This window comes from Nesoenas mayeri (assembly GCF_963082525.1).
Source record: "Nesoenas mayeri genome assembly, chromosome: 4".
In the NCBI taxonomy this organism is placed as follows: domain Eukaryota; kingdom Metazoa; phylum Chordata; class Aves; order Columbiformes; family Columbidae; genus Nesoenas; species Nesoenas mayeri.
The window spans coordinates 30,169,975-30,195,836 of NC_137540.1; the positions used below are offsets into that span (position 1 = coordinate 30,169,975).

At 42.9% G+C, this 25,862-nt stretch overlaps 1 protein-coding gene across 1 annotated transcript in view; it reads left to right on the forward strand.

The window, feature by feature from the left end:
• Positions 1-25,862, forward strand: part of FAM13A (family with sequence similarity 13 member A) — a gene marked incomplete at its 5' end in the record, with an annotated part of 128,122 nt that overhangs the window by 67,177 nt on the left and 35,083 nt on the right. Inside the window, 2 exons of the mRNA XM_080344168.1 lie at positions 14,344-14,385; positions 24,264-24,308. Coding sequence (XP_080200294.1) covers positions 14,344-14,385; positions 24,264-24,308 — 87 coding nt within the window. The remainder of the gene's footprint in view (positions 1-14,343; positions 14,386-24,263; positions 24,309-25,862) is intronic.

A 25,862-nucleotide genomic window follows, 5' to 3' on the forward strand; every position in this document is an offset into this window, starting at 1 on the left:
GTGCTGAAGTGTGGCAGTATGTGTTGGTATTTTAGGGGGCTTTATAATTTTTATTATTTGCTGTCTGTTTTCCTGAAGTATTCTCAACACACTAAGGAGTATATAGTCAGTGGAGAGGATGCTGTGCCTGTCGAGAGAGGGATTTTTTTCCCCATCCTCTGTATGCAAGTTTGATGGTACCATAAATAGCCAGTGCTGTGCATTTTTGCTGCCAACAAATGAATTTGGCCTTTCTGAGCAATAGGAATACAGTAATCGTATGAAATTTGCAGAAGAGGTTTTGTTTTCCATGTTTGACGTGGGAGAACAAATTCAACAAGTACAAACAAATCCAAACTAAAATGTTGTATAATCCCAGGTTTTATATGTGACAACCTAGCTTGAATTATGCAGGTTAAAAAGGGCATAAGAGGGCAGGGGGAGGGTAGGAATTCCTGCCTCTGTCAAGTAGCAAGTTGGCTTTAACATAAACATCTGTGAGAAGGAAGTGGAATTGTTCAGAGATAAGATTGTAGTTTTCTGGCAGCCTTTGCCTGCCTACTTTGTGCCACAAACACATCACTTGTGGTCTGTACTCACGAACAGGGGAGGTGAAGAATTAGGGAGCTGTGTGCTTGTTTAGCAGGGTGAGAGATTCAAAGGGCCCATTAAGACAATGAGGGGGTGATTTCCTGCTGCTTGTGTAGCAAGTACTACTGCCCCTTACTGACGGTTGGCCACTGTGCCCCAAAGTATTTTTTTAACTTCACTCTCTTCGACATTTCTCCATGTTCAAATCTTTTATTGCAATATTTGCAGCTGCTCCAGAAATAACTAAAACCTTGGGAAACCAGCAGTGCTAGCAGAAGTCCACCAACTGCATTTTTCATTTCTGGTCTCCTTTCTTTTAAAGGATGGTGACGTTGCATGCCAGTGGGCCTTCAGGGAAATGTGAGCTATGGCACCTCTTCTTAGTCATGATGTTTTGGGCAATGTTAAAGAGGCAGGCAAGGGAGGAGAAAATTGATACCCCACTGAGGGGACTCCAAAAGAAGAAAAACAGCAGGTGGATATGAAGGTGCTGATGGCTCGTGGAGCCCTGGACAACTTTAATGTTCTCCCAAGGCATCTGGTTGATTGTAGCAGGATGGTATGGACTAACCATATTCACTGATGCTAATTCATAAATTAATTTTTCTGGTTATTGCAGCATCTCTTTTTGTTAGTGGATTCTTTGTTGAGGATCTTAGTATGTCTAAGCTCATTTATACAGGCTGCTCTGGGGAACACTGACACACTGACTCCTTCCCCATGTACATGGGTCCTTAGTTAAATGTGGTTTGTTTTTTTTTTTTAATTGGCATCCTGATGGTAACACTCAGTTTATAGAAGTGTGATAAATTATTAATAATTGTGTGTGTATAAAAAATGCTGTCCAGGAAGAGGCAATTTAATTTATTGTCAAATTGTGAGGCAATACAAGGTGCCTTAGTTTTACATTGACGCAGTTTTATGTATCAGAGTAAAATCTTTCTCTCATGGTTTTAGTTGCTTAAGAGCACATATGGCACATTTAATTTAGTGGGAAGTCATCAAGATATTCATTTAATTACCAGAGATAAGAGCAGCCCAGATCCATGCTGGCAGAGTGCTTTATCAGCATTGCTGGCTTTCCTAAAAAGGGGCCCTGCGCTGCGCCTAGTGTGACTGTGGTGCAGCAGAATAGGCTTGTGCTGAGGCCACGGGCAGAAGCATCACTAATGCTCTTCTTCCAGCCGGCCTGCTGACAGGAGCAAATATTAAACAGTTCAGTGTACTGAAGCAGAGCCACTTCTCAATTGACCTCTGCGTCTCTGCTCCATGCCACCACTTTCTGAGGCTGCAACTGCCTGCTGTTTTTAAGATAGAAAACACCCCTGTCTTCCACAGAGAAAGGTCAGGATCTGTTAAGCATCCCTGTGAAATGTCTGGTGCTCTTCTGCTAACCTGTGAGTGTCTGCCGCTTCTCCAGAAAGCTGATGTGGCTTGTGTCTAATTCGCATGACCTATATCTGCATGGAAGTCTTAAACGTACAGGTACTAAGTTCTTGCTGCAGCTTTCTCCCATGACAGTGCCAGCCCTCACTGGGGTTGAGGGTGACGGTGCTTTTAATATTGGCTTGAACTTCTGAAGACTGGAATGTCTGCCGGTGCCGGAATTAGTCATTAGGATTTTACCACCTAAAATGCCGAGAGGATCCATTCTCTTATGTCCCTTAATCAGTTCGAGTTTGCCTTCTCCATCATATAAAGTGTGCGGTGTGGGAGTGTCATTCACAGGTAGGGCAGCAGCAGAAGCGTTTTTCTCCAATATTGGGGGAAGTTGAAGGTGATTTCTTTAGGTGTTCTGTGCAGAGAGAATGCAAAGGTAAAAAAATAAAACTTGGGTATGCTCCTTCAGCAGCCATCAGACCTTTCAGTGTAAGACCTTCTGACAGAATGTGTACTCCTTGTTTTCCGAGGCTGCTGTGTCCTGGAAAGTGGCACACCCATTGTGTGGGGTTCTTTTGTTTACCACTTTTCCCAGACCCGAATTTCCACCAAATAAAACAGTGTGATTCATTGTTTCAGAGCAGTATTTGGTCGGGAGCCACAGATGTGGAAGCCTGAGTGCTTGAGGGTGGCCCACTGGAAATGTCAGTGAAAAACGCTTAGCTCTTCATTTCAAATGTTAAGGGAAGAGTTCTCATGTGCTCCTCTTTGCTGTGTGTCCAAATCGGTTGGCCAACTACTGCAGAAACCCTCTGAACCCCAGTAGCACCTGCAGCAACGCAAAGGGATTGAAGGTTCGAAGGCCCAGTTGTGCTGGCCTCATTGTACATGGGGCAGGTGCCTGTATGCAGCAGCGTGGCTCATTACAGCTTTGGGATGGGGAGTAACCCAGCGATGCTATCAATGGTACAGCAGAGCTTTGAGCGGACCAGGTGGATGCCGAGTGCCCTGCCCAAGCGCCCGGAGAGCTCCAGCACCGCTGCGGCGTGGAGAGGGAGCTTCTGGGGGACTACGTTGCACTGTGGGTGAGATTTAGGAAGAAGGGAAGGGGTTATAGTTACTAAAAGGGGTATGGAAGACCTTGTGGGGTGTTTTTGTTAAAAGTTATCCTGTGGCAATTAGCCCTCAGCTTGTGGGATTTCTTCTAGGACCAACTACACACCGTAAACCTCTTTTGGTTAACCCGTGTCTGCCCAGGCCTGTGGGATGGGCCGGGGCGGGTGTCCCTCGCTCCCCGGCGACAGCGAGAGGGGCCGGGCCAGTGCCCTCGGCGGCGGGCGGGCCATGTCAGCCGCCAACCCGCGGCTGGCGGCCCCTTCGCCCCTCCCGGGGCCGGGCCGCGCTGCCCGCTTCCCCGCGGCGAGGCGCTGGCGGCGCTGCGGGCGCGGCGAGACGAGAGGAGGGGAGACGCAAGGCGAGGCGGACGGCTGGCGGCCCGATGGCCAGCATGGCTTGCGAAGTCATGCCCCTGCAGAGGTACGTGTCCGCCTGGGGCAGCCCCTGGTCCAAAACGGGGCGCGCGGCTTATGCCGGGCTGCCCGACGCGGGGGAAGCCTGGACTCCGGCCATACCGGGAGGGGCAGCACCCCTAGCGCCGGCTGCCTGGTGCCGGTGCACTGTAACAAGTCAATGTATTAACGGGGTCCCGGGGATAGGGGAGATCTCTGGCTTCCTGCTGCGGAGCGGGGGAGGCTCGATGTAGAACCCCGAAACCCGTGCCGTGTTGTCCTTAGCGGGAGGGGAGAGCCTGCTGAGGGGTGGGAGCAGCTCACTGGTTTATAGGGATTTAGATGCTCCGGGGACACCCCGTCCCGGCGAGCGGTGGGGGTCTGACGGCTCCCTGCACCCAAGCAAACCGCTCTCTCCCGCCACTTTGGTGCTGCGGGGGCTGTAATGCGGTAAGGGAGCCCAGCCGAGCCTCCATGCACACCACACGTATAGCTGTCTGCTCACACACCCAGCGTGCTCTGCCTCTGCACCAGCATGGAAGGGAGGTTTAGTTTTCAGAGGTAAAGGGGCTGTTTTGTTTCCAGGCTGTCGAGACACACCTCCCTTCAGCACCAGCTGTGAGTGTGTACCTGTGCTGGCATGTGCTCCTGCCACAGCATGGCAGGCGTAACTGCAGGCAGGCTTTTCAAATGGCAGGGCACAGACCCACTGGGGCGATGAGGGGGGTGAAGTGCACGCAGTACTTTTACTGAGTCATTCATATTTTTTATCGCTTTTTCATTTTGCAAAATTATACAGCCCGTGCCTCCTCGAGCCTTATTCAAATAAGCTGAATATCAATCTTTATGTAATCTACAAACCAGTAAATAAGTAATGTAGCATGCCATTCCAGCACTGTGGTGGTGCTATTTCTGCAGAAGCTGCCGAGTTGCTGCTTACTTGGCCACGATAAAATAGTAACTGAAATTCCTGCACAGACTGTTACTGTCTTGATAAAGCGCGGGGTCCTCTGCAGATAAATGTGGAGGAAGTCTCTTTTGCAGTAATGCAGTCACAGGGTTCCATGTTGATGACTGCAGAGAAGCAGAAATGTGCTTTGAATGCCTTAAGCAGTAGTCGTAGTGCATCATTCCTATTTGAAGGACCAGTCTCACATAATATTTTTAACCTCTTTACGTTCCAGAGGATTTGTGACTGTTGTAGCGGAGGTTAGAACAAGTGGTTGTTAGTGTGCTCTTGACTCACCCCAGGGGAAGATAGGTTTCATAGGGTGGCTCTAATTAGACTCTTTGTTTTTTGTTGTTGCAAGGATTCACTCTCAATCAGCCAGAAATGCACCCTGCACTTTAAAACTCAAGATTTTTATTCAAACTCCCATTAAACCTTGAGCATGGTACAGAATTGTTTCAGCTTTGCACTTAAAAAAATTATTCACAAAATTCTGGCTTGTTTTCCATCTCTTTGATCTATTTTTAGAATGTGTATACTATACTCTTAGCACTTAATTTTCTTTGGACCTAGGGGCAAACAAACAGAGACTCCCAAATCCCATAACAGCAGCATTCTCCAGGGTACACCTTTATTTTCCTACTCTTCCCCTTGGAATGCTGTCTCCTCCCTTCTTAGTGCAGTGTTTTGCCATGGAAGAGAGTCTTGCTGGCTTCAGGCATTTTTTTTCAGCTTCAGGAAAGGTGATGCCTGATAATGTTTAGTACCAGCGCAGGTAGCAATACGCTTGTGGTTCCCGTGAGGTGCACAGGCTGATGCTGCTGTTCCAGCTGAGGACAAGGACAACTCCCAGTGCACGGTTCCTGTTGCTGGGTCCAAAGCAGACTAGCAGGAACCTCCAGGTGCTGCAGCTTGGGGCACTTCCCAAACTGAGAGCATCTGTGTTCCCCTCTCAAAAAAGTGAATGAGCTGCCAGCAATAATCGCACTTGTTTCCCCTTCTGGGAAGATAAACTCCCTCCTGCCTGTGTTCTGCAGGTACCCTGCTCTATGCTCTCTGTGGGCCGCAAGCTGGCTGTGCTGCACCTGCCATGGGAACCCTCCTGTGGCTCTGTTTAAGAAGCTGTGACATTTAGGATTTGTTGCTAGTGAGTCTGTTTTCCTAAAAATCGTTTCCTGTGTTTGCATAGAGCCATATGTACTATACAGTGTCATTTTATTCTATATATAGGTGTCCGTGGATTAGCACATGATGCGATAGGCTGGCCTGCTGCGAGGGAGTGACAATGGGGATATCAGGGTTGGATTTCATTGCATGGGTAGAGGTGGAAAGCCGAATGTGTTGAACCCTCCACTGCATTAGGCACTATATCGGACAAGCACTGTAATAGGCACCTGTGGATGTCACACGGGTTGCATTACTGATTTTCCAACAACCATTCCACAAGTAATTTTCTGTTGCTAACAGACTAACATGTTTTCTGAATAGCATGAGCTTACTTTAATAACTTAGATTCCTAGTTAGAGCATTGCTAATGCTGTTAACGTATGTTTTAATTCATTTATTCCGGCTTAGTCTATTGCAAATTTAACAAAAGCTGTGCAAAGCTGAAACCTGTGACAGCTGCCTTTCCCAAATACATCTGCCAGTTTCCATAGGAGATAAGACAAACAGATACACACTGGGGCCTTGGTTTTGATCAGTGGCCTCCCTCACTTTGCTGAAATGAATCAAGGCAGAGGAAGAGTGAAGCCATCACAGATATTTTTAGAAATTGCATCTGATAGAGGTAGGGAGTGGGATAGGTCTGTTTCTAACCTGTACAGCATGGGCTGTCTCACTTGCTGTCATCATCAGGGTTGTTTGATTTACCTTACTGTTTTGTTTGCTTGGAGTCTTTCACAAATACCGAGTACTTTAGTCTGAGAACACCGTTTGTATTCCACCACACTTTCTTCTTTTTATTTTGGAGTGGCCACTGTGTTCTCTTTAACATATTAGTGAGCCTTAGAGAACGTCAAGTTGTACTGTAAATAAGACTGATCCTTTGGACTTTGTTATCACTTTCTGTCCAAGGTACTGGGAGTGCTTGACAAGCCCTAGTGAAGTATGTTCTGGAATATGTATGTGAAGTATGTTCTCTGAGGGTGGAGAGAACTTGTATCTGATTTTTTTAATTTGTTTGGTTTGGTTTTGTGTTTTGTTGTTGCTTTGTTGTTGTTTGTTCATTTGTTGTTGTTTGTGGTTTTTGTTTTTTTGTTTTTTTGTTTTTTTTTCTGGTGGAAGACTGAAGAGAAATTCAAACCTTTCTTCTCATCTTTGTCAAGTCATAGTCTGTTGCAAAATGCTATGTGAATTTTTGGCCTTCCAGGCTCACATTTGACCCACAGCTGGGTTACCCTGTGTTGTCACAGCTGTGATGTGATAGGTATAGGACCCTGTGGAAGCTCTTCCTGGGTACATGGGGGTCTGACTAAAAGAGGGAATTGATGAGATTTTTTCCAGTGTTTGCCTCTGGGGTGTCCTCCTGATTAAGCAAGAAACTATTAATATTTACCTAACAACTGGGCTCTTAGATAACTTTATTTGAATCGTGCAAGCTTTTAACAAACAACCTTGAAATTGAAATCGCTGGCTACCTGGTAACAGTTCTTCACCATTATAATGCAACAGGTATGTGTGCGTTATGCAACTTCACACTGTTAAACTTGAGAAGAGGTGAGACTTTGGCTGGTACATTCATTCCACCTCTTTCTGACCCATTTTGTAGTTCTATCCTAGTGAAGACTACTGCAAAACCACAGGCAGCAGCGAAGACACTGCCCTGTCTTTCATAATAAGACCCAACTAGTTTAAGAAGTAAAACAGCAAAAGCAAGCTATTTAACACTGATGTCATTTTGTAAAAGATAAGCATATTTGCAACCCAGGAGGATAGTGAGTAGAAAATAATTATATAAAATTGTGCTGTCAAGGCTTCTAGTAGATTCAGATGTGTTAATAAAAATGGAAAATCAGCCTTTCACTCAGTGACATTTAATCAGCAAGAAGTTCTGCTCATTTCAGCTTGCCCTGGGATAACCTGTACTTTCCCTGATGTTGCTTTGAAGTGGGAAGAGGTGTGCCAAACGACTTCAGTGTATTTTTTTTTTTTGTCCATTCAGGCAATGTGCCTCAATCTCAGTGCCCCCTCACGCACAGCCTGTGCATTTATGCCTGTGGATAACGTAGTAGATTCCCAGTGTGGCACAGCTATGCTATATGTTAGTATTCCTAGAATTAAAAGGCTTCTGCTCTAGGCTTGGGTACTCATGCCTTAATCTTGGCTGTGGAAAAAAGAACAAGAAATAATAGTGTGTGCTCCTTAGATGTTTGATAGAGTGACCCTTCATAATCATCTCAGCATGTGTCTGTAAAATAGTAATATTGGTGTTTTGAATGCCAGATAAAACAGGACACAAAAGCTCACGCTTTTGGAAGGCAAATAGGGAACTCTCCCCCACAGACGTCCCTTTCTACAGCCCTGCAGTTACATTGCTGCACAATGTGATCTCACAGGCTTAAGGCATAACTTGCTTGAAAGGCATTTAGGAAAAACACTGCTGAAGAAACAGCTTTGGGGAAGATGGCGGGATCCTTTGGAGATTAATATTTAAACCAATACCAATCCACCCCCACCCAAGTTATGGGATATATTTTGTGGAGTATATGAGTCCAGAATAAAGAAGCTGGGTTGTCTGCCTGCTATTTTTACATGTGGTTCATGTGATGAGTAGCTTCGCGGGAACTTCAGCAGGAGCTTAACTTGGTTTCAGTGGTAAGCATGGTCAGGTATAAGTGTAATTACTGTGAAGGCAGGAGATAAATATTTGAAACAACGTGTTATGGTTTTGACTATAAAAGTTACTCTTGAGGGAAAAAATGCAAGTGTTTGCATGGAAATAACTCGCAGACAAATAGCTATTAAACACTTGTTTCTTAGGCAGTTACTATATAGCGCATTCTTCCTTCCTCCCCCTCCAGTTAAGGGTATAGAGCAAGGATGGCATTGCTCAATAATTGATGGTAAGTGCTGACTTTTAATGATGACCTTTTAATCATCACAGTGTTATCATGTTAGATTAAATTTATGGTTACTCTTGCATCAGGGATGGTATTATTCTTCCGTCTTTTGCATAACATACCTCAACAGTCTTGCTTTATTTGAAGGAAGAAACTTACGTTGCCTGCTCTTCCTCGTTTGCAAAAACATTACCTTTTACCCACCACTGTGAAGCACAAACTATGAGTAAATCACTCTACTGAGAAAATAAGTATGCAATGAATTTTCATGAGCCGTTTCAATCTTGCTTTTGTTGCAAGCTTGAAATAACTTTTATGGGAAAATTACTTGGGGAGAAAAAAAGAAGTGCTGAATGAGACAAGATGTTCAGCAAAAAGCACTACTGTGGCCTCAAAATTGAGGCTTTCTTGAAGCTGGTTTTAGTGTTCTTAATGTTGACTATCAGAATAAGTAAATAAACTATATTGTTAAAATCCCCTGCAATTGCAAAAATGGTATGTATGTTAATCCAGGGTGACATGGTGTTTCTAAATGGTGAGAAAACAAGACACAGATAACTTTGAAGTCTTAACAAGTCACCCAAGCTCAGACTTCCTGCTTCTCCCCATCAAAAGCTGCATTGTTAGTAATTTGATGCCACTGATTTTTTCAATGCCTTTTAGTTTGACTGTATTAAAATTAGAAGCAGCAATCTCATTGCCTGAAAAGGTATTCTTACTACAAAATAATTCATTTCTTTTGAAGTCCAGAATATCTGTGGTGGAATAGAAAGTGAGCCATTTCTTTATCTCTCTGTTGAGGTCAGAACAAATAGACCTTATGGCAAAGCATTAGGAAAACATGACCTTGGCTGAGCAGCATGATCCTGCCAGTGTCTAGACCCTTCATCTCTAGTGCAAAATGTTGACACTTGAGTCAAAGTACATTTTCATGACTGTAAAAAAAAACCCAAAACAAAACAACACTTTTTTTTTTTTTTTTTAATTAACTAAATATTCCATTTAATGTTTGGAAAGAGATGCGGAGGAGGAAAGCAGCAGTAGCTTTACAATGGAGGTTCCAGTGCCAGCAAGCCAGGACGGAAGAACTGCTGATAATTAAGTGCAAATAAAACAAAGGGGAAGGGCCCCAAGGCACCCTCTGACCTGGTGTGTCTGACCTTATGGGCAGTCCCATATGCATATAAATACATTGAGAACTCTTCATCTAAATGGAGCTCCAGAGCTCCAGCTCTGGAATGGACTCAGCAGCTCCCTTATCTTTTCTGAAGGGGAAGATGAGATGTCAAAAAAAAAAAAAAAAGAAAACCGTCATTGCATATTAAATAATGCAATGGGTGAACAGTTGCCTGTAACATTCCTTTTGCAAAAGAGAGAGGCAAAAAAAAGTAACTGTGGTTCTGTAATGGAAATTTATCTTTTAACAGTTAGATTTCATCCAAGCTTCCCTATTTTCTTCTTTAGAGACGGAAAGGATGTGTTGTGTAAATGCTGTAAAATACGTGTGCCTGAAAATCCTAAGATGTGGGCAATACTGGTGTTCCTTCCAGTCTGACAAACCTTTTTGTTAGCTCGGTGAAGGTCACAGACATAGCAATATTACTTCTTTAGCCATAAAATAAAGAGAACAAGTTTTTTCAGTTTGGCTGGTATTTGTTTTGGTTTTTAGCAATAAGGAAGTGATCATATGCTTAGGTGTTCTTTAGGAGTGTGAGAAATTGCTTTCCCAAGTATTGCATGAAAGAGCAATTCATTTCTGTTTAATCACTTCTCTTAGGGAAGCTATGTATATGTCTGAGAAGAAAGAGACTACTGTATTTTGTACTCACCTGCTTGGCCAAGTAATTGGTGATGGTTGAATAAACAACTGTATTTTGTGTGTGTGAAGTTATTTCATCCTTTCATTGCTTCCTGGCATGTGTAAAGCTGGACAAAACTTTTGAGAGTATATTAAAACAACCAAACAACAACAAAAATCCATCTTATTTACCACAAAACCTGCTTGTCTAATGGATAAATTCTTTGGGGGGCAAGGTTAGAAATTTAGAATATATGACAAATGCACATCAGAATGATTAGTCCTCTGTGTACTGTGGATGGCTGACTTTGTGTGCCAGGTCACTGAGCCAAGTATTTAGCTTTCCTTTCTTTCTCGAAGAGTTATATATCCCTTTAAACAAAGTGGAATTACACAACCCAAGTACACTATACAGTTAAATGTTAAACGTATCTTAATGACTTAAGGATACATGATAGAAAGGGCTTCCTAGCAATACTAATATACCCTTCAGTACAAGGTGTTTTAAAAACAAGTAATCAGTTGATGTTTAATCAACATAGTGTGAGTGATAGGGTCAAAGAATCCTGCATGCAAGGTTTTAAACCAATTTCATTGTGCAATATCAACTGATCATTTATGATTCATATCTTGCACATTTTTCTTGCTTGCCTGTCTCTTTTATATCTGAACCCACGTAATTAGATATACACAGGTTTAAAACCTCTCACACACATTTTTCATTTATTTGTTAAACTAATCTGTGCTTGTGTGTATAATATAAACACATCAGTTTATTACCTTACAACACAAATAATTCACTGTTTCTTAAAGCATTTTGATCAAAACAGAATCTTTGTGTGCTAAGTGATTACAGTAGGGCTTGGTGGTGTCATATCTAATTTGAGGGATTGTGACTTATGTGGAATAGCTGGCTTAAATCTGTGTGTGATTTTCACAGCTCCTATCTTCCAGCTCACACAGATGAATTGACTGAGGTGCATGAAGTTAGGAAAGATTTTTGGGATATGTTGTTTTTAATGATTAGAGGGGAAATGGATAATGTGCTTTACTCAGAAGCAGGAGATCTTTTTAAAGGTAAAAGATTTTTATGGTTTTCTCAGAAGTCTAGGTTTCATACTAGCTAGTAGATAGTTAGTGAGTAGATAATGGGTTTTTGTACAGATATAAAACTTAAACTTGTGGAGCAGCAGTTGTGCTTGTTGTGGAAGAAAAGGAAGGAAATGCAAGAGGTTTCAGAGTCCCTGCTGAACACTTCTTTTCCAGCCGATCAAAGCAACTAGTGGGAGTATGAATATAAGAAGGTTATTTGGGCATTTTCAGTATTATTGTGCTTCTTGGAAATTAACTTAGAAGTTAATTTCAAACCCTGAGATGAGGAAAGTTTTTTGTAATGGAAAAGAAAGGATTTGTGGTGGGGCTTTGAGAACTGCCCCTTCCATACACAGCAGCATTTGGTGTTGCCATTTGAAGTTGCATGGATACACAGAAATCTTGATGGTACTGTGAACTTTTCGCTCATTAGAAAACATTTTTCATGTTTTGTGTGCACCAGTGGGGCTTGTTTGCATTGAGACTACAAGTACAGCCCTTCACGTAATGAACTGAACATTGCAAAAAACTTTACCAGTAGCTTTGTGACTTTAAAGTAGCTTCTTTACATTTTTATACATATATATATATATATATTCTCCCGAAGTGCTAAACAGAGAGACAGCTTACGCATTCAAGCTGATAGACTGTGCAGGCTCTCAGGGGAGGGAGCCTGGATCTGGCAGAGGTTCTTACTGGTGCCTTTGTTGCAGGTCATCTTCTGGGAGTGGCAATGATGGGCGCTTCCAGGTTTCCCTCCATTTTTTCTAGGCTGTCTCAAAGGCGTAGCAGTTTCTCACAAGGATCCCTTGCAAGGACACAGGCAGCAGCATTACCTGCCTGGCTGCAGGCAGGGGCTGTCAGCCCCAATTGTGCTGCTTGGGGCCAGGTCTCGATGAGGGCAGCAGCAGCTTTTGGTTCTCCTGCAGCAGCAACCAACTGCAGTTTGTTCGAACTGCTGAGGACAGGCTTTGTGGAAGTGGCAGCAAAGTTTACAGCAGTAGCTGTGCTCCCAGTCTTCTCGGGAAGCTGCAGAAAACTGCCCAGTCACTGTTGCTTTACAGAGGCGATGTGAGTTTTGGCAGACCGCGCTGATTTCGGAAGCAGCATTTCCTTCCACTCCGTGGTATTTGGTGTTACCCTTGAGTCAGTATTTTGGGCTTCCTGCACAACATGCTGGAAAGTCTTTTCTGTAGATGTCTGTAGTTGTCTCTTTGTGAACCTCTGCATACTGTAGTGGGGGAGTTAAAATGATGCAGAAGTAAAACCCTGTGATTTTTTTTTCTGGTGCATTGGCTTACTCCTCTGTCTGTCTGTCCACTTTTCTGTCCTTTCTGATTCCCTTGCATCCCACCTCCTCCCTCATGCTTCTGCTCACCAGCTGAATTTGGCATTCATATTTGTGGATCTGTAATAACATTGACTGGGTTCAAATGAGCCACAGCGAAATCTGTCTCTGTGTATATCCAGGATGAGAGCAGGGTGCTTAGCTGGCTGGGGGCCAGCTTCAGCTCCTCTTGCTGAGGGAGTTTTCCACTGCCTTCAGTGAAAGCTGCAAAAGCAACCTGTTGAATATTTGATCTCCTAGCTACAAAACCCACAGAAGTGTTCCCTTCCCTTTTATTCTGTGCTTAGAGAGGTTTTTATAAACTGATAAATAAAAGCCGTTAAAATTCCTTAGATTAATGGACTCAGGCTGGGTTTTCAAAAATTGTTCAGGCTTGATCTACTTCAGATCCCTGTTGAAAGCTGACTGAGGTGATCAAAACCCCCAAGTGACTTGAGTTTAAGCTAAGCTCACGTTACCCAGAGCATTCTCCCATATTCTCTCATCCTCTGAACAAGCTCAAACGCAATGGATGCCTTCACAGTGTGGCAGTGCCCTGGGACCTGTGGCACATTGCTGCCTGCTGGTGCACTCCCAGGCTGCTGCAGCAGCAGGACAGCAGCAGGAAAGTGCTTAGTTTCCAGCACCTGTGGGATGTTGCCCTTTCTACTTCTGTTTGAAGTAATTTATGGAGCTTCCCATCTCTTCTGCTGAACTTGCTGTGCTCTTCAGCTGAACTTGCTGTGCTCTTCAGCAGACCCAATAAAAAATCCTTTGGGGACAAACTGACCTCAGGGGCATTTCCTGTGTGCTTGGAGGAAGGCAAGGGTCTTACTCTGGAAAACAGGACAAGGTCAACCATTTATTTGGTTGGAATGACTTGGTGAAGTTCATTTGAACCCCTTTTTACAGCAGCACAGTCTTAAATTGACTTAACTCTCAGTCCACCACACCTTTAAGCTTCAGCACCCCAGCAGCTCAGTTTTGCCCTTGTGCCAGCACAGGCATGATGAGCTGGATCAGGGAGCTGGACAGCCACACACCAGGTAGGTAGTTATGTTTGGGCCAGGCCAGTTGACTGCTGGAACTACATTTGGTCAGGGGAACTCCACGCCAGCCGATGGCAGTCCCTGATCTCAAGCCTACGGAGGTTTCAGCATGGTAAACTCCATTTTCCATGGGAGTGATAAAACTGGGCAGGGGACGGGATTCATAGCCTTATGCATACACCCGTGGCCATTTCTTTGATCTCTCTAGATGTCATTTGTGGTTTTTCCTCAACTTTTGCTTTAATAGGCAGGTTGTTTAATTCTGGAACAGCAGACAGCAAAAGGCTCTGGTGGTTTTCCTGGCAAGATACCTTATTGTTGCTATGGGAATAGTCCTTGCACTACTGCAGAGCTGGGGTGTCTCCTGTAGCAGGAGATCTGTTACACCAGATTTGTGGACACTGGAAATGAGTTGGATTCTCTTAAGGAGTGTAACTTAGAGCTCTCTTCCATTGATACAACCAGAGGACAAAACAAATGTGTTACCTCTGTAACAGGTATACTGTTTCACGTTTGTTATCTCTGCTTTTTAAGCGGATCTTGCTGTAATAAACTGCAAATAGAAGACAGAGCTGCATACTAACTTTAAAAAATATGTTTTGTTTTTAGCTCCCAGGAAGATGAGCGGCCTATGTCACCCTTCTATGTGAGGTATTTACTCAATTGTTTTAATGTATTTTTCTATGTGGGATTGACTTGTTATTGGAATTAAATGTGGGGACTGATGCCAGAAATGCTGAACAGACTGTAATCAAACTGAAGATTAATGTTAAGTTCGTAAGTATTGCTCAGCTAGTGGGATAAATGAGTTTTTGGAGATACAAACTATGTTGAAATTTTTTTGTATTTAGAAATGAGACTTGAGGTTTAATGCCAGTCTTGTAAATTCTTGATTAGATGAACATTCGTTTTGTCGTTTCTTCAGTTCATTATGTAGCTTAGATGCTTGTTGTGAGGCGCGTATAATCTGTGGGCACAGGAGAGTTTTTTGCTACAAGCTTTGATGAACCAGCAACATGTTCTGCTCAGAAAGGAACCAAGAACCAGATGAGGAGTGAGCAGCCCAGGCAGCAACTGCTCCTGTGCTGCAGCCCCCAAAAGCAGGAGGGTGCCCGCACCCACAGCGTGCCTGCCAGCAGGAAACAGCGTTTGCCCTGCATTCAAACAAATTGTGGTTCTTGGTTTGCCAACTGGAGGGCAAAGTCACTGCTTGTAAAAGGGGCCTAATTCTGTTGACATCAGTGAAAGTTTGCTCTGCTTGCTTACAGTAGCAGGCTCAATTCCACTGCTTTCATTTACACTTAGTGGAAGAACAGGAGCCAGGGCAATTAACAGTGAAGGGCTGCAGAGGAGGAAGGGCCACATATTATAATTGGCTTCTTTGATTTCTGTGGAGTTTAAACAAATAAAAAGAAATCCCTGTGGTGCTTTTTGTGAGAGCAGTGATACTTGGCATTCTTACAGTGATCTCTTCAGTTTGTTAATTCTCTTGCATATATTCCTATTTATCTTTGTAGCTTGGGCGTTTTCTTAGAGATTTTTTCTACCATAAACTACAGCAAGCATGCATTTCGTGCATGTTCTTGATATGGAGACTTGCACTAAAACTGTACAGAAATGTGAATCAATGAACCTGGTTGCATGGTCTTGTCTGCCTTGTTGATTCACCATCATCCCCTGCAGTTTATTTCTGCAGATGTTGCCTAGTCTGTGCCTCAAAAGCTCCAGACTGTCCAAGGAGGTTGTGCCTTTTCCTTGGGGAGATTATTTTGTAGCTGCATACGTTCCCCTGTCACAAGTTTTCCCCTGTTTAAATCCTTATCCTGTCTTTCTGTTGAAAATATTAGTTCCCCTCTTTCTTTCTGTCTAGGTGTGACCTTCAAATGATTGTAGGCTTTCATCACATTTCCATTTGTCTTACTGCTTAAAACTGTTATGGAAAAATGATCCAGGAAGGAGGTTCTCTTCAGCTGACCGTGTCAGGACTGCTGAGGAGATGGGAAGCAAGAGGTGAACCTGAGAAAACTGGTGTCCAAGCCAGACATTTCTGAGAGGGAGGAAGCACATTTGAAAATTCTAAATAGAGATGTGGATGTATTAGGATGGGGAACAAAGAATGAGCACGTCCATTGGAATGAAGGGATGACTTTCCCTTGTAATATATCTTGCAAATAGGAAAGGAACAGTCAGGAATAAAGACAATAGCTGGAAAGTGAAGAAATGGCTAGCAGTAGCAGAGAGGGAGCAGCACACCTTGCAACGTTAAGGCTTCATGCCAAGCTTGCATCTTTTGTAACACTGCTGAGACGCAATTACTTGTAAATAAAGCTAACAGCTTGCAAGTCTTGCTGCTATTTATCGCACATCAAAAATGTGTACTCCTGAGGTCAGTTGCCAAGTGCAGTCAATTTGTCCAGAGAGCTGGTGCTGGCTGGACAATTCATCGTGCTTCAGCAACTGAGAACTCGAGTGGGTGGCCAGTTTTTACTGTGCAACTTCGAATGTTCTAATTGTTGCCCCAGAGCTGTGCATGGCATATGTAGGAGTTATGTTTTAGACCATGGAAGAGGAAAGGGAGACTGTCTGCTTTAGCAGACTAATGGTCAAATCTATTTGTATTGCTACCAGCCACACTTACATAGTTTGAAATACTGTTCAAGTAATCCTTCAAGTGAATCATGAATGTGTATGTACCGAGCAGTCACTGCTGCGTTTATACAGTTGTTGCATATAAATAATTATGCAACAGGTTAATTAAATGGGAACAAGAGCTCTTTAGCTTCCAAACACTGCATAGTATGTTGCTCTTGGCAGACAGAAGGAGCATTGTGTCCCTTTGTAAACCAGATTAGGTAGGATCAAACCAGAGACTTGATTCTTCAGTACTGTACCATGTCAGTTAGCAACAGAGATGTTTCCCTGGATGTTATTTTTAACAGTAAGGCAAATGCTTGAGGTCTTAAATTTAGGTCAGAGCTGTCAGAATGCCACCAATACAGTGTTTCATAAAATGGCACTGAGTTAGGGTTGTGGATTTGTTTAGTTGGTTGATTCATTTGTTTTTAGACATGGGAGTAGTCATGGCCAAGTATGGAATTTATCACTACTGCGGCTCTGTAAGGGAATAAGTAAACAGTCATTAATGGTACAAGAGTCAGTGATAAATGAGGTAAAATGTGACACAGGCTTGTCAAGAGAGGTGATGCTGGTACAACTGGATTATTTTTTTACAAGACTTTCCAGAGAGAGGAAGAAAAGGAGTATACATAATCTGTCTGATGTCAGCAAAATGCTTTATATCATGTCGTCTGTATGGAGAAAAAGGACATCAGTACTAGAGCTTAAAATGGTTAGGGAGGGGCTGCAACCTATAGGTATTTCTGGTAGGAGAGGGAGGAGATTGCTAGTAAAGTTCCTTAAGTGTCATGGACTTCTTTTTTCTTTAATAGCCACTGGCATAATAAAATAGAGTCATGCTCAAGAATTGTCCTTATAGCAGAAATTTAGGAGGGGTAAATGGGATGGGAGTGTCCTCTAGGAGAAAATATATGACGGTGAGATATAAGATGATTGAGATAGACATAGATATATTTAAAGATAAGTACGAAATATACAGGATGAAAAATAATAACATAGATAATAAATTCATCTATCTCAGGGCCAGTAATGAAAATCCATGAGATGAAAGAGGAGTTCCTCACATTTGGAAAAGCCAGGGAAGGAAAGGACATGGGCATACTTCTTCGTGGAGGGATGGAAAGGAGACATGGCATGAAAATTTTCAAGTTGAAGTAATCACATGACGGTGGATATACAAAGTGAAGTATTTTCAGTGTACTTAGAGGAAGTATGGATGGCCTTGTACAAGAGTCAAAGCCTCATACATTTTCAGTAACTCACATTCGAATGGCATTGGATTTGTGAAGATGATTAAATAAGTGGGCAGACCCTGTTACAAGATGGAAAAAAAAGTGCAGGGAAGGCTTATTTACTCTAAGTGAACCAGACTACACATGTTCCCTCTGGGTTTTAGGCAGAGGGGAAAGATTGTTTATGTTAAGTAACAATCCTGATGCAAGAGAAGAAGTGTGCAAACAGGCTACGAATAAATTTGGACAGAAAATTAGAATTTTTGTAGCTGGAGCCCTCTTTTGTTGGGCATTGCAAGGATGAGGTGGGTTTGACCAGTTTGAGTTGTGGGATTGGATTCCATTCACCTGCTGCTGAGCAGGGTTATTCTCTCCCTCTCCATACTCCTTGGTAAGACAGTTTGTTGACTCAGCTGGGCTCAATACCAAGCAAGCAGATTTCTGCACTGTTAAAGGAAGGAGAAAGCCTTGCTGGGTGATTGATTGTTCTAAGGAGTCGTGCCTGAAGGGCGTTGATGTTCCAAACCCTTTTGTAACGAAACCTTGTGGTAGCAGGTGTTGAGATTGTTAAAAAAATTGTAGCACTGCTCCTTGTATAATTCTGTAATGAGACAGTGAATGCCAGCTGTCCTGAGTAATAAGAACCCTTGTGCAGTTTTGGGTAGTGAATTTCTGGCAACAGCAATTCCCTGTAAACATAGTTCTGTTCAACATGTGCAATGAGATTTTAGAAGTTGGGGAATCTGCATACGTGCTTCACGGTAGTGTATATGCTTTCGGTTTGACATAAGTCACGTAGATGGTTTCAGAGGCGTTTCCTAGTGATTACATCCTGAGATAATCCAGAGTGATATTACAGGGGAAAAAAGCAGAAGCTTTGTAGTGCGGAGCTGCCTTGTTAACATGCAGAGCATTAAACTGCAACTGGGAAGAGAGCTGACATCGCAAGCAAAGCCAAAAATGGCATTAGATACTCATGAATTCAGGGCAAGGCACTGGACAGTTTGGCCTGGTTTAGTAGTTCTGTTCTCTTGAAGTACTAATATCCTGTTGGCAGTGTTCAGTACAGCTCACTGGTTCTCCTTTTAATAGTTGTGATCTGAGACAACCCTTTCTGTATAATGCAAGTTAAGCATTCCTACCCTGTAGTGTATTGGCTAAGGTGTTTTACTCTATTTGTTCGCAGGTCAATTTTCTGAAAAAAAATGAAAAAATCTTGTAGAGTTCACATCTGCTCAGAAATTTTCTTGGCCACCTTCCCACTGGATGCTTTCTCCTTGGTGGGACAAGCCCTAGGAACTCCTGAGGCCCACAAGAGCTCTGGGTCCTTTTTCAACTTACAGTTACATTGTGTGATGCACATTAACATCCTGCATCACATCAGCAGTGGCAAAAAATAGGCTCTGGGCTGGTGCGTGCCCCTGCTCACAGTGTCCTGCTACCACGTGGATCTGAGTCCCCCAGAGAAGCACTTCCCTTCTCCAGAGTAGAAGCTGCACAGATGCAGCATCCAGATTCTCCAAACTAAATTGGGTGGTGTGTATGAATCCCCTTCAGGATTGTCTTTCCTCCAAGCAGTAGGTGTCAGTGTGTACCTGTCATAAAGGGTGATCCCAGTGCAAATGGAAAACAGTGGGAATCCTGAAGAAAACCAAGACAGTTGCTTTTAGCGGGGGTTGGTTTCCTGCATAGTAAGAAGGTAGTGTCAAAGATAATGTACCACATTTAAAGGAAGGATAATTGGATCTGAGCTTGTGAAGGTGCTGAGAAAACATTGAAAGCATGTCTGCTGTGTGATGAGACATCCCAGTAACTAAGAGCACATCTCTTAATTGTCAAACTCGTTATTTTCACATTTTATATGCAGACACAATCCTTCTCTTTGGGGAATGTGTGTCAAATGAAGTAGTCGTCTTAGAACAGGTCGCATGTGAATCTGCAGGATTGCATGTCGCAGTGTGCAACAGTTGTGGAGAGTGAGCAGTGTTTAGACTATATAAATACCTATGAAAAAGGAATTGCCTTGGTCACAGGTTGGAATAATGTATTTGGAAGAAATTTCCCATCTGAAACATCAGAGCCCTTTGAATGTCCACTACTTTACTGGAATGGCAAAATGTTAAAAAGTTTTTACATCTATTGAGACTTCTTACTGTTGCACTTGGCTTTAAAAAAAAAAAAAAGCTTCCTGAATAAAGCAGATGGATTGTAAATAAATCTCAGCAATTAGTGGCCTTTGTTCCAGATTGCAAGTATAGCTTATGATTTAGGCCATTAAGTATGATCACAAATTAATTCATTGACTTCATAAATGAAAACCCAGTTTGGGAAAATACTATGCCAGTAAGTCAGTTTTGTCTGGTTCATGTTTTACTTTGCTCTTTTAATACCTGGATGCTACTAGATTTTTCTCAGTAGTGCTTTGACTGAAATAACAGGGGAGGGGGCTTGATGTCCAACTCAGTTATCTGTCTGCTGTCACAAGATGCTGAATCCAGAGTGTAGGAAACAATTATTTTGCAAATATAATAGGCCCAGGCAGGATCTCTTAGCAAAGCATATTTTAATAACGATTTTGCAAGACCGGGTGTTCTACCTAAAGGTAGGCACACCTAATAGGGCAAAAAGCCCCTGCTTATATCTCCCCAAAATCCTGGCTGCAATTTCCCTCCCCTGTTCCCCATTGCTTGGGTCCTTCAGGGTCTACAGACTATCCCGATGCACACAATACCCTTCCCCTTATCAGTCTGTTTAAGATATGGATTCCTGGTACTTTGGCTACACTTCCCCCTAAATTAACTTATCAATACAGATATCAGTATGTATACAGGTGTCAGTACATATTCTGGGAAGAGACTGTGTATTACATTAAGAATTCATAGTCCGATGTCTCTCGGTCCTTCCCCCCTGCTAGGATCAGGCACCAGGTCCTCAGTTATGTAAAAACAACAGTTCTTCGTTAAGTGTTCCTTACACAGAGCAAACAGGGTGCAGGTATCGCATGAGGGAATTCTCACTCCAGTGCATATATTTTAAGCTGACAGGGAGTAGGAAGTAGGGAGAGCAGGGGAGATTCAATGTACTTAAAGCTGAAGGAAAATACCACCCTTCCATTGTGGAGGTTGAAACGGAATGGGAGAAGAGTTTACCTTACGTGTGAAGCAAGATGTTATCCTGAGCTGATGGATAACCTCTGAAAGTGAGCAAAAGACTTTGGTAAACAAGTAAGACAACACTGAGAAGTGCTACACGTCAGACTTCCCAAAAGGAAAAGCGTGAAGGTCGTAAGAAGCCAGTTCAGAAGGTCATAGCACTTAAAACAGCTGCATGCCTTGATGTGCTTTTTGTGGCTGGCCCTCAGAAAGTCAAAGTCCCCAGCACTGGGAAACTCTCCTACCGCTGCCTGTCCCTGATGAGAACCTTAATTTCTATCAAAAGTCACTATTCCTCAGCATGCTCTGCAGCAGCTGTGTAATTTAATAAAGATAACCTGGCTGTTGAGATAATTGACGGTACGTATCAGTGAAACGGAACAGACGTGAGGAAAAAATAATTAACCAAACCGTTGTCCAGTTGATTTGCTGAGCACAGCAGCCTTTCCAAGGCAGCTGCCTGCACAGGCAGGTGTGCCAAGAGGGCTCTGCTGGGCACAACTCACCTTGCCTGCTTCATGAAGCTGAAATCCAACATGGGAGCAGCTTTTGCCACCCAAGAAGTTTGGAAAAGCCCGCAGGATGCATCCTGTCTGCCTGGTTGTTCTTCTGGGCTGTGAAATCCTTGCAGGGCTGTGCCTTTCCCCGAGTTTGCTGATGTGCTCAAGCATCTCCTGCGCTGTCCCTGGGCAGGCTCCAGTCCTAAAACCACAGCGTAACTCTCTCCCCTCCGCTGTTTGGTTTGAATGGGAACTTCCTCCGTGTAAAAAGGTTGATGCAGAGTAAATTGAGCAATTTAGCAATGCATTTAAATTAAGGTTCCAAATTAAATAGCAGGGAAAGCTACCATTTGCGGAATCAAAAGAAGTTTAGTGTATCTGGTAAAACTCTGATTTAAATTCTCCATCTTATTGAGAAGAGGCTAAAAAAAAGAGCATTAAAATATCACAGGGCTAAGAATAAAGTTATATTCAGTGTACAAGAAAGCAGTATTTAGAAAGGTAACATAATAAAATCAGAATGTCAGAACTTCATTGTGTAGTTATATCCACTCAGCTGGCATGTAGCTGTATAAGTATTTTGTTGTTATTTGTCAGTAGTTTCAAAACCACGGTATTACTGGCTTTCTGACAGAATCTGTTGTCTGAGTAGGGCTTTTCTAGTAACTGTTAAACAGGTATGCATCGTCATGAATTAGCAAGATTAATGGACTAAAAACGGAATTGGTGTTAGTAAAGCCTACAGCTAACTGAGAATTAGACAACTAAGGAATGTATTGGGAGTTATAAATTTTTTGGCATTTTACTTAGATGTTTTTGAAGCTTGATCTTCTGTTTCTTCTTTTTACTACTTCTTGTGTAAGGAAGCTGGTGTGTTTTTAGTGATGATACGAGTGGTTCGCATGACTGTTGGCCTTGAACACCTCAGGTGGAGTTAATAGCATGAAATCTTGCTCACGTACAGCATGTAGCCTTTCACTAGGTTTATGTGAAACTGGAGTGTGTATCTTTGCACAGTATTAATCCTGTTGGAAATACAGGGAAGAGCTGTTTCCTGAGATTTTCTGCCTTGTCTGACGGGTAGATATACCTACATCCTATGGATGTTTTAAAAAAATCCTAGAATACAAACAGTCCTATCTCCTTCTCCACGGCCACTTTCCTGACATGAAAACAGAAGAAAGGTGTGATATGAAAGACACCCCCACTCAGTACGGATTTCATGGAAATATTGTATGTTACAATGTGGTTTAGCCTACCACACTAGCATCTTGCTTGCTAATCCATCTTGTATGGGAAATGAAGGTCTTAAAAATAGCTTCAGGTTTGGAAGAGGCCAAATAGTTCATGTAAGTGAACAGGAAAGCAGGTAGGATGCTTGAAGTGTGCGCTTCAAATTGCAAAGCCAGCCAGTAGTTAATAGCCAAGATGCTATGTGCAAGAAGAGAAAGATCTTGTGAATTTTGTTTCTGATATGCAAATTGCATGTCTGTGGTAATAAATACTTGTTCCTGTGTCTTTTGTTCATGAAATCGTGTGAATAGCACAGCTGCTCAGGGCTGTACTGACAAATCTGTGGCTGTTTTCATACTGTGCCACTGCTCCAAGGACCTGCCTGGGCTGGAATGAGCTCTGAGAGAAGCCAGGGCGCAAGGAGATGCCTGTGTGGTTGGGCACGCTGCTTCACCCGCACCACGGCAGATGCGCTGGCTCAGCCGAAGGAAGCTGAAGTGTATTGCAAGTCTGATATGCAGCTTGGGTGTTTCTGAGGTTTGTGCTTCACTATAAGAGTTAGGCTGTTTTGTTGGTTTTGTTAAAACTGGCTGTAGTGGCTCCTCATTTACCCTTCTCATCCTCTGTCACCTGCCTTCTGCCACTCAAACCCAGCAAAGCCATCGAGTGGTTATCACTGAAGAGTGCTGTACCTTCTTAGCTAGCGGTAGATGTGTGCAGTGAAACATGAAAGATTAGAGGGAAGCAGAGAGGAAACCTTTGGTTAGTTAAGGGAAGTCAGCTGCCGTTGGTTCTTGTGCATTGAAATGGCTTGGGAGAAACTGGCAAAGACTGAAAGCAGTAAGTGGCTGTTTTAGCAGGAAGCACATCTGGTGTCCAGCCTGTCTTGTACTGTGACCGCACAGTGCCATTTTATTGGGATATATCAGCCAGTCATACAGCTAATTCCGCTGCTGATACAGGGATAAATGCAAATGAAACCCCTAGGCCTGTAACATATTTGACTTAAAGGAGATCACAGGAGTGATGAATAGGCAAAACGTGTCACCCTGTCTGCAGAGCTGAGTCAGCATGGGGGAAGAGGGAGCAGGAGGGGATCCAGCAGGACCAGGTTTAAGCTGGCTCCGTGCAGAGGGAAGAAAGCAGTGACAGCTGTGTGGGGTGGCATGTCACCTTCTTCAGAAGGGCTTTAAACAGCAAGCAATGATACCTACAGTCGTGTCAGCTCTTCCTGAGCCTGAAAACAGACTGAGGGGAAAGGGAAAGAGGAGAGCATACATTTTATTTTTAAAAATGGGAAGCAAAGACAGTGGCAGGAGGATAACTGTGCAAAGCCTGTACTTTGCCTTTGTCCTCTGTTAATATTTAAATATTCTTAAATATTAAGTCCCCTTTCACAGTGTATACATTTTCAAGTCAACCTCAAAAGGCAAGGAATTTTGTGATGAGGCTAAAACAACCTGCAACGACAGAAAGCTCAGAAGAAAGCAAAAAGTCTGCAATGTGATGAAGTTGAAATACTTTCCATTAGACCTTGGCCTACTGCAAGGGAATGACAGGGAAGTTAATTCTTGAGGATACTGGCATTGTCAAAATGTTCCACGTCACCGTGGGAGAGCAAATTCCTTAAGAGGAAAGAAAGCTTTGTGGCATGTGCATGCAATTCTTGTTGAGACAGCTCAGACCTTTAAATATTCATGCTGCAAAGGGTTTTTAAGACCTTATTGTGATAATAAAATCTAACTTTCTCCTCCTTTTTGTTTTCTTTTATACAGCGCCCACATGTCACAAGTCAGTAGTAACATTCCTGCTACAGGAGAGTAAGTGTCTCATTTACAATTTTGTAGCTACCTTTTTTGTATATTGAAGCTTTTTAAAGGAGTTGGTTATTCTTTGCTTTCTCTTTAAGGGTTGTTCTTACACAAGCAAAAAAAAAAAAAAGACGTTGCATCCCAAACCAAAGAATATGCAATGATAATAACTCACTTCCTCCTGAAAAATTCTCAGGCCGTTGGTTCTTTCCTTGTACTGTGCCTGCAATGTTTTGGTTAGGCAGAACTTGCATATTTAGAGAAGCCGTTTGCACTGTGCCATTCTGTTGCTCTTGCTTGTGCCCTGGACGGGGCTCGACCCTGCTACCGTAACGGGGAGCAGCAGAGCTAAGGATTTGGGGCTGGAAATTCCCAAAGGCTGATGGGTTTGCAGAACTGATTCTTGTCAGTACATGAAACACAGGCATACTTGCCAAGTTAAACCATGTGGTTTTTTGCAGTTGCTAAGATCTTTTGACTTTTTCAGGACCTGCAGTCTCAGCAGACTTACAACTGCAGAAACTTAGCAACAACTTTTGCAAATTCTCTGGAGAAGTCAGCCCAGGTGCAGGTTCCCATATTCATAGTTACTTAGTTGAAAATTAACCAGCAAATCCTGCAAAGAACTTGAATTACTGAAAAAGCACTGGAAGCTATATAAGGACTTTGGATAGGTGTGTTTGAAAAACTCGTTCTTCAGCAGGCTACTTGAAGCATTGCAAGAAATAGGGATAGGGCAGGGATGTACAAAAACGTGTTTCTAAATGATTTTTTCCAAAAAAAAAAAAAATCAGTTTTTCCTATAAAATCTTACTGTGAATAAGGAAGGAAGGAAATATTACAAGAAAATGTCTGTACCTTGAGATTGGTTTGCGTTGAAAGTTCAGGTAGTCTCACATCTTTAATTGACGCAAGTGCAGCGGCTCCCTTGCTGTGGCTCATGTAGTTGCCTTTGTACTGCCTGTGGGCGTGATGGTGATCTCACACCAGTGTAAGTCAAGGGTGGCTGTGGTTGCATTCATGGCACAAGAATGGCGTGAAAACAGCATGAACTCAGAACCAAATCAGTGCTTCATCACCCAATTAAGCAAATGAGGAGTTTGTAGTGAGGTATTGTTTGCGTGTTTTCATCCCCCTGTGAGACAGCGGTGAATCACCTTCTTGCAGATGATCCATTACCTTACTGAGCTCTGATTGCACAAGAGACTTGACTGGTGTCAGCATGGCTGAGTATCAAATACAATTTTGTCAGAGCAAAGACTATTAAAGTGTGGGGTGAAGTTAGGCACTGATGTCTGTAGTTGCAGTAAGTAAAATTAGCCATTTAACTGAAGGTTCAAACATCCCTAGAGTTAAAAAAGCAAGATGAGTTGAGAAGCCTCAGCTCTTTTGAGGGGCTTGAACATCAGAGGATCTCAAGATTTTGGCTTAGCTCTTTGCAGATGTCACAGCACTAGGAAAGTTTATACTGCCTTGCCATAGTAATAAAACATAAACCTTGGCTACCCTTCCTTTATTTATCATTGCAGAGAGGGAGCTCCACAAAGTCTTTGAGCTCAATTG